The sequence below is a fragment of the Raphanus sativus genome, unplaced genomic scaffold, assembly GCF_000801105.2.
Source record: "Raphanus sativus cultivar WK10039 unplaced genomic scaffold, ASM80110v3 Scaffold3919, whole genome shotgun sequence".
Lineage (NCBI taxonomy): Eukaryota > Viridiplantae > Streptophyta > Magnoliopsida > Brassicales > Brassicaceae > Raphanus > Raphanus sativus.
The window spans coordinates 719-9,271 of NW_026619223.1; the positions used below are offsets into that span (position 1 = coordinate 719).

The 8,553-nt window shown below is 35.2% G+C and overlaps 2 protein-coding genes across 2 annotated transcripts; one reads left to right on the forward strand and one right to left on the reverse strand.

Moving 5' to 3' along the window:
* The first annotated feature begins 263 nt into the window (after positions 1-263).
* Positions 264-1,333, forward strand: LOC130507029 (ethylene-responsive transcription factor RAP2-10-like). Its single transcript, XM_057001738.1, has 2 exons — positions 264-471; positions 594-1,333. Exon 2 carries the CDS (start codon positions 596-598, stop codon positions 1,154-1,156), a length of 561 nt encoding a protein of 186 aa, XP_056857718.1. The 5' UTR covers positions 264-471; positions 594-595; the 3' UTR covers positions 1,157-1,333.
* Positions 1,334-1,841: 508 nt separating this feature from the next.
* Positions 1,842-4,214, reverse strand: LOC130507028 (CBS domain-containing protein CBSX1, chloroplastic-like). The gene is made up of 8 exons (XM_057001737.1): positions 3,901-4,214; positions 3,595-3,682; positions 3,226-3,290; positions 3,100-3,148; positions 2,764-2,816; positions 2,319-2,434; positions 2,178-2,235; positions 1,842-2,075 (listed from the first exon to the last, which is right to left on the reverse strand). Exons 1-8 carry the CDS (start codon positions 4,096-4,098, stop codon positions 2,001-2,003), a joined length of 702 nt encoding a protein of 233 aa, XP_056857717.1. The 5' UTR covers positions 4,099-4,214; the 3' UTR covers positions 1,842-2,000.
* Positions 4,215-8,553: the final 4,339 nt, after the last annotated feature.

The following is an 8,553-nucleotide window of genomic DNA, read 5'->3' on the forward strand; positions in this document are numbered from 1 at the left end:
TCATTCAAGGAGCTAACGAATAAGAAACTGGCATAGACTTTTACGAAATAAATTGTGAATTGGGGAATATGCAATACTGAACTAAAACATTAAAAGAAGAATTAAAATCATTTTGTTATACTATATAGAAATTAATTTTATAACCGTCCAATGGAAAGAGCCGATGAGCTTATTAAAATAAGGTGCATTAGCGTACTTAACACTAATATTTTAATTCCGTCCAAACAACAAAGACTCATTTAATAATAAAGACTATTTTAGCTATATGTGTATATATTAAATTGTCAGGGAAGGTGAGATTGTTGTCTCTGTCTTAGAATATATAGAGAGAAACGAAAAGTAGAAGTAAGAAAATATATATGCGAAAGTGGTTAAGAGATTAGTGTCGGTGGTTTTTTGAACTTCTCTTTTGCAGTTTCGTGTTCCTCTCATCTCTTCTTGGCCCACGTGTTCATCAGTCTCCCTCCGCATGTAATCGCTTCGCCGTCAACTTCACATCTTCTTGCTCTTCTCTAAATCTTTCTGCTTATAAGAAAGTCTCTAGATCGGAAAGAAAGTTGCTATTCTTTCGTTGTTTTATGTTTTTGGAATAGTGATGGAAGTGGCGGCGGCTGTTCCTACTTCGGCGGTTGCGACGGCGAGGAAGAGAGAGAAACCGTATAAAGGGATAAGGATGAGGAAGTGGGGGAAGTGGGTGGCGGAGATAAGAGAGCCTAACAAACGGTCGAGGATCTGGCTTGGCTCTTACTCAACTCCCGAGGCGGCGGCGAGAGCTTACGACACGGCGGTGTTCTATCTCCGAGGTCCGTCTGCTCGGCTTAACTTCCCGGAGCTTTTAGCCGGCGTTAAGGTAGCGGGAGGAAACGGCGGTGGGGATATGTCGGCGGCTTACATAAGGAGAAAAGCGGCGGAGGTTGGAGCGCAAGTGGATGCATTAGAAGCGGCGGGAGGGAATCGTCATCATCATCATCAACAATATCAACGTGGTGATCATGATTACGTGGATGATGATCATAGTGTTAATCATAGTGATTATCGTCTTAACGATGGTCAGCATGAGTGTAGTAGTAAGGAAGGGTTTAAGAGGTGTAACGCGTCATGGGAAGCGGTCGATTTAAACAAGTTACCGGACCCGGAAACTTCAGATGACGATTAGGAAGGGAATCCACTTAAAACCAAACCAAAAAAAAAAAAAACGTTGTAGAAGTAAGATTTTTAGAGAATGTTTGTCTTTATGATGCGCGGAGGCTGCTAACATGCACCTCTTTACTGAGTTTGTGATTACTGATTTTTACTACTGCTACTATTAGTGTAATGATATGTTTTCCATAAATAGTTTTCACTCGATCACTCCTTTCTAAATTTAAATCATCGTAAAAGTGTTAAATGTTTGGTTGTGTTCAAACTCTTCAGTACAGTGAGTATGATGTCATGTACAGTATATAAAATTCGGATGGAAACACGTCGGTGAATGGATAGCAACAGAAGAAGCAGTATACTTAAGGAAACAGAAGTGAGTGTTTCGAGTTAAGATATGGGGCAGCCGAGTCGCAGAGTGTCCTACAAAGCAAATATGGTAAGTGGGTCTACTTTAACTTGTCTGAACTTAACAACTAAAGCTCTGTCTCTATTATCCAAGTTCTAACTGCTAAAGTCATTTTTAAATTTTGTTTTTTATAAATTAAATATAATTTGAAAAGCATTATTGGATTGAGAATCAAATACCAAAAGAATCTGATAACCTAACCTATCAAACAAAAAGAGAAGCTGATTCTGTAAGAAAAAAAAGTAAGTAGTGTACTTACCACTTACCAGACAGAGTTCAACAAAAGCTGCGTTCCTTGTGACCGACATAAGATGCGGAACTCTTGTAATACAAGTTAATATAATTCTAGTACAAGGTACACTGTTGAGCACTCACTCTTATTATCTGGATAATGTTTGATCCATGTTGATTTCCTCTCTACAACCTATTTTCTTGGTTTTTGTTTGTATCTTATTCAAGCGTTCCTATCACCAGTGCGCTTTATTTGAAGTGCAGCTCTAACCACGTTACCTCTTGTGATAATACCAACCTTTTATTTGGAGGAATATATAAAAAGGATAAGCGATGCATAAGAAAGATTATGCAACTTTAAACTTAAGTGTGAGATGGGTAGAATGTTAAATCTCCTTACCAATTTTCCATGGGAATCTACCACAGGGAGCCTGCGATATTTGGTCTCGAGCAAGATTCTAGTGGGAAACAGAACAAGAATATCAAGTTAGGGAAGGGTGAACATAATTGACGGCACTGAAAATAAAGTAAAGACAGTAACTTAGCAGCATCTTCGAGGTTGGTATTTTCCTCAACAACAACTGGAGCTGGTGTCATTAAATCTCCAACAAGCTTCCCATTGGTTTTGCTTAGTAGCTTTTGCACTGCATTGAAAGTCTGCAATTTTTTTTTATCAGATCAACATGATACAATACAAGAACATTACAAGATACAGAATGCATAGAAACAATTTATTGAGAAGTTTTATTATGTCAAACATTTAATCCACTTGCACAGAGTTCTGTCTACTTAAACTAGAGATATGAGTTGAAGGCAATTAGATGAAATTATGTGCAATGGTAATTGAGTCAATTAATCAGAAAAACTTCGTAGTAAAGTCCAATTCACACAATCTACTGCTGGTAACGTGAGAAAAACATAAGAATGAGTGATCTGAAAATCATTCAGGGTTAAAATTGTTAATAATAAAAGAGAGGGCCACATACTTTCCAGGTGCTGTCAACCTCAGGGAACATGGCATTTTCTGTACTTCCACTACCTGTATTGATAAGCAAGAAAAAACAGTAAATAAGATTTCAAAAGGGGTGTTCCAAAAGAAAAAAGATTTCAAAGGTTAGAGAAGAAGCTTTTTGATCATTTCACAATTGAGCGTGCTAGATAGAAACAAATGAGACACAAGATAATCATCATAACATTTGATATTTCTATCTAATACCACCATGTGATCAAGTAGCTTTCATCTTTCTCCACCAAAATCAAAAATATCTTTGCAAACAAAGGAAACCAAATACACTGAGGAGGTTGTTAGATGGCCCATTTACCAGAGATGGAGTCCAAAGCCAACAAATCATAATCTGAAACAAGCCCAACCTGCAGCAACAATGATTTGGTTTAGAGTTAGACTCATGTGAACCTCTATGAGTAGGCATACAAAAGTGGATACTAACCAGCTTCCAGTCTTGGTCGATCACAGGAAATCCTGTAATCCTATTCTCCACAAGGATTTCTAGAGCTGTAGAGAAGGGAACAAAAGAGATGTTACAAAATTGAATCACAGAAACACAGCATCGCATGTTCCAAGCAATCTGATACCCTATGTTGCACCGGATACATGAACAGAAAAACGAGGACGGAAAACAGTAAAATTAAAAAGAAAAGTTATGGATACCGGTACGGCAACGATATGTATAAATATTTCATAAAATTTTATTTTGAATTAATATAAGATATTTGTGAGACATAACAACACATCAGTTCTTGGCTACAGTAACAGTCATTTTGTAATTCAAATTTATAATTCAACACATGAGTGGTACCTTGATCAACAGTGGTGGTAGGTTTGACCACATGCAAGTCATCCTTCTTAGTCATGAACTCACCAACAGTGTACACTCCACTTCTTGGCTACAGTAACATTCAAAAAAGTACATCCTATAACCAAACCCTTTAGTTACTTGTAGAACACTTATTCAATCAAATTCTATGATCAAACGCACATATGTCGTCACTATCTCATTCTCCAACTTCACCATGTTCGATCTAGTGAATAGATACGAATTTAATAACCTAACACAACCTGATCTATCACAATTCCCAAAAACCTAAGACGCAAAAGAGCATACCGAAGAAGACTTCGCCGTAAACGTGGCGCTGGCGGCGGAAGCTGAAGGACCTCGGGAGTTGGAGAGGGAGCTGAGAGTGGGGGAGAAGGTGGAGTTGATGGAGAGGAATCTCGGCGGAAAAAGAGTTGGAGAAGAAGCCGAGAGCGGTGCGCGTAGGCGCGTGATGGAGAGTGGACAAGCATGGACGACGGCGTCCATCGAACGTCGGAGGGAAAGATCGTCGGAAGTGATAAGAGTTAGAAAGAGAGAGAGAGATCACGATATCTCTGCGTTTGTATTGGGAAAAGCGAAGAACCGTGACTATCTCTTTTTTTCTTTCTTTTAATTCATTTTAACCAAACCGGTTTATGTTTCAAACCGATAAATTAAAGAAATTCGAACCAGGCACACCTTTACGTACTTTTTAAATTGGATCTTTATTAGTTTGTTGGTTTTTGGGCCAGAAAACTTAAAATACTTTTTTGATTGGTGAAAATTGAAAATTTGAAGGCTTCATTACCGCCAATACAAAATGACGGATCCATTCAAACCGATAATTTTTGTTTAGTTTAACGTGGTTCATAGTACTCAAAGGATCTTTTTTGACCAATTACACGAATGATCTTGCCTTCGATGACACTCAATTTGTTGCTTTTATAATCGCTCAAGTTGTTTACGTGGTCCTTCGAATTTTCTATGATATATTGGCTTGTTAATGACTTCACCGAGTTTATAATATTCTAACTATTAATTTTGTTTTCGTCTACGTCAAAACTAATAAAAAGTTAAAAACACATCAATGTCATTTTGTTCACCAAGGCCAGACTGGTCCATTTAAACCTCACGCTAGGTGGAATTGTAGAGTCGAACTCTATTTCAATTAACCCAGCAGAGATGTGGTGTATATAAGTATAATTTATTGGAGGTCATTACCTAAAATGAGACCATGGCCATTGTATTTAAAAAATAATATCAATAATAATCCACAGCATGCACAGAATCACGATTCACGATATACGAACTAATTGCTATACAAAGCATATAAATATTTTGATACATAGACAATGAATGCAAAACCTATATATTTTGTATTGCAAGATCTTTTTATCATTAGATTTAAGTCTCTTCTCGTCCGTTATTCCATACTAATAATATTACAAACAAATAGCATGCACAGAATCACGATATACGAACTAATTGCTATACAAAGCATATAAATATTTTGATACATAGACAATGAATGCAAAACCTATATATTTTCATTTTGTATTGCAAAATCTTTTTATCATTAGGTTAAAGTCTCTTCTCGTCCGTTATTCCATACTAAAAATTTTACAAACAAATTTGTTCCTCTGAAACGGAATATTAAACATGCTATTTTAGTGAGATTCAGCAATTTGTTGTATTTTAAAACTTGTCGTTTTAAAACATGTTAGCTGCCAACTACCCTTGATGAGATATTTTCACCACTTTAAAAAAAAAGAAAGAATCATACATTCATACTGCATGTGTTTCTCTTTGCCTTGACCTCAGTTAGGCCCTATTATCCGTCCATCACTGATTTATTTATTTTGTCTGAAGCATCGAAGCAAACTAAAAGCAAAATAAAAGTGAAAAAGGAAATGATTCCCATATTGGTGAAAACTTGAAAAGTTGGAATAATTCGTTGGTCCCTCCATTAACTAGCGTGAATTATTGCAAATGGGACCGTACTAGTATTTGGGTGTGGTTTCAAAATAGTACCAACAAAAACAAAAACATAATTTAAAAGAAAGTGTTTTGTGTGTGTCGTCGGTGTCAAATGATGTTTGGGAAAACAAGTGGGGGGTTAATTTCAAAGATTTACAAAAATGGAAAGTCTTTGGACTGCAAAACGTATGGACATCGTACCTAAGTTCCTGACTCCTTTCTATATTTGCACATTAACGTGTTTCCCTTTGTCCCTTTTTTTGTCGTCTCCTTCAGAATTTTTTGTTAACCTCTCAATAATTTAACCCCCAGTTTTTTTTTGTTAACCTCTCCTATACAGTGATTTACCCTTCGTTTGTTTAATTTTCATTGATTACTAATAACATTCGATTTTATTGACAAATAAGTCAATTTTTCTACGTACTATGTTTCCTATTCTGACTAGTGAACAAAGAAAAAAGGTTTCTATTCCGACCTTTTTTAACAAAGGCTTTCCTATTTTGACACTTTTAAAATTACATCTGCTGGTTTTGCTTTCACTCCAATTTTGTTGTCATTCGAAAGTTAGCTGATTTAACATTTTCTTGTAGATACATTAGGTACGTAGAAAATTAGTTAGCTATCACGAGTCGCATCCAATTGTATTGGAAGGATTAAAAACAAACTACAACATATAAAAATTACCTACCGTGAAGACATCGAGGAGTATTATCCACTATCAGCCCGTTCACATGGCCCCCACATTGAGTGATGATAAAATATCACATAAAACGAATCCTACTTGAGGATATTTGGAAAGCTTAACAAGATTTGGACAACTCACAGAGAGAGATTCTATCGATACCGTCCGATGTTTTCCACGTTCGTTAATCTCGGACTCGATTGCGATTCCAAGATTTGCAAATTAAAAATTTAGACATATCTAGAACCTTTGGATATGCGCTTAGTTGTAAATCCTTATCTCCTAAATACATAACAACGTTGTATATGATTGAGTATCATATACAACGTTTTAGCAATATCATATTATGCCAGTGGCGAATGAGTATATTTACCCATTACCCAACAAGATCCACAGTTTTGATTTGCATTTAAATCACTACTATCAAATCCAAACTACTAGTTGGGTATATTAATTTATACATGTATGGTCTACGTAGATCTATTAGTTCAAGTAGCTAATATTTTCTGCATCATTTATGACATATGAAATTCAATTATGTACTAAGAAATTGAATTTATTGTTACTCGTCCACACTATGTGAGCATAGGCAAGTAGAATCAGGTAGATGTAGCATTGATTATTTTATTTATGTTTTGGTTAATGTACTAGGCATATTAACATATACATGCGATCTCATTGCGGCTTGTGTGAACGTAATTTGTATTTTAATTTCCAAGGAAACAGAATAATAAAAGCCTACATTTGTTTTCGACATCAAATAAGTCTTTGTAGATTTGTATAAATGATTTCCTACGGTATCGATTGTACTTTTACTTAATCTTACATACAATAATAACTCTTCTTTAGTACATTTTGTCGTATTATATATGTCGCATAACGAGAGAGTATAAAGGTCTAATAATATTAGCCGAAAATAAGAATTTTACTTTGTTTTCTTTAGTTTTGTTTTATCTGGGAGCATTTGTTGTAGATTTACACACAAAAATCACGAGGTGATTGAGAATAATGGTGGTCCTTTGTGGGCCTTTTTGTTGGACAGAGTATCTCTCTGAAAGGTGGGCCGTGGGCTTTAATTATTATCGACATAAAAAGCATATACGTATATGTTTTGTAATATTATAGTGTACATAAAGATATGATTATGTATGTATAAGATCAAGCCACAGACATATCACATCTCTAACAAATCAGCTTCGGTATGCTAATAATAATGCATATGGGTTTGTGTATAGAATATACAGGGAGCGAGAGATAGTGGGACGTTGAGAGAGAAGAGCAGTAGTTTCCACTTGAGGAAAGCAACATGTTCAACGAAACCCATTATTGGAATGTTTGTTATCGCATCCCACTCAAAATATGTACAGCGTGTCTCATGTAAAAAGCTTGTTAGGTGCTTAGGTTAAAGATATTGTTGCATGTTTCACTGGTTTTGCTTAATAGTTTTTATTATATAAAAGAATTAAAATGTTTGAAAAAAGAACAAAAAAAAATATAAAAATTATGGCCTTGAAACAATTTTGTAAACTGTTAAAGAAATGAATAAATTATAGGAAATATGGGTGGTTACAAAAATAAAATAAACCAGGTGGCAACTTTATCTAATTTTAAAAACCAGAAACATTTGACGAATTTATATTAACATTTGAAAAAAGAAAATAATACACTGATGCAAACATTTAACTCTTGGATTCCTATGATCCATTCCTTAAATAAGAAAATACTTGCACATAATAATAATAATAATAATAATAATAATAATAATAACTCGGTGGTAATTTCACGAAGTGGGTAGTGATTTGGCAACTTTTTTGTATAAATTTTGTTAGCCACAGTCTTTTTTTTTGGACCAAACTACAAAAGCACGAAATAAAATTGTATGTTTCCCTTTCGGACACCAGTACTTCTCCTTTTCTCTCCATCTGTATTTTTTTACTTGCATTGTTTTCTCTTATTAAAAATTATTTTATTTCCTTATTGATTATTGTGGAGGTTTCTATTTTAAACTGTTTTTTGGATTTTTAAGGATTTTTAAGAATAGAAAATGATGAAGATGATGTCAAGCATGACGATTTCTCTCACAAACAAATATACGAATCTAACAATCCAATCTTATTACAAAACTAAAGTATAGTTGGCTCCAGCATTGTGGTCAGAAGAAACTAAACGGCGTCTCGGATCCTAGATGGTGTCGAGCACGCGCGGGTGTTATGAGGGATCGAGTAACACTTGCGTAAGAGAGCGTGTGAGAAAAAAATACGAGGTAAGAGATGAAACGAAAGAGCATTGGGGGATGAAAGAAA

Bases quoted from the DNA above. Each gene is read 5' to 3' on its own strand.
- LOC130507028 (XM_057001737.1), bottom strand. From the start codon at position 4,098: ATGGACGCCGTCGTCCATGCTTGTCCACTCTCCATCACGCGCCTACGC. The intron at 3,683-3,900 runs GTATGCTCTTTT...ATGTTACTGTAG, and splicing joins TTACGGCGAAGTCTTCTTCG to CCAAGAAGTGGAGTGTACAC. The intron at 2,435-2,763 runs GTATGTGGCCCT...AAAAAATTGCAG, and splicing joins AGGTTGACAGCACCTGGAAA to ACTTTCAATGCAGTGCAAAA.
- LOC130507029 (XM_057001738.1), top strand. From the start codon at position 596: ATGGAAGTGGCGGCGGCTGTTCCTACTTCGGCGGTTGCGACGGCGAGG.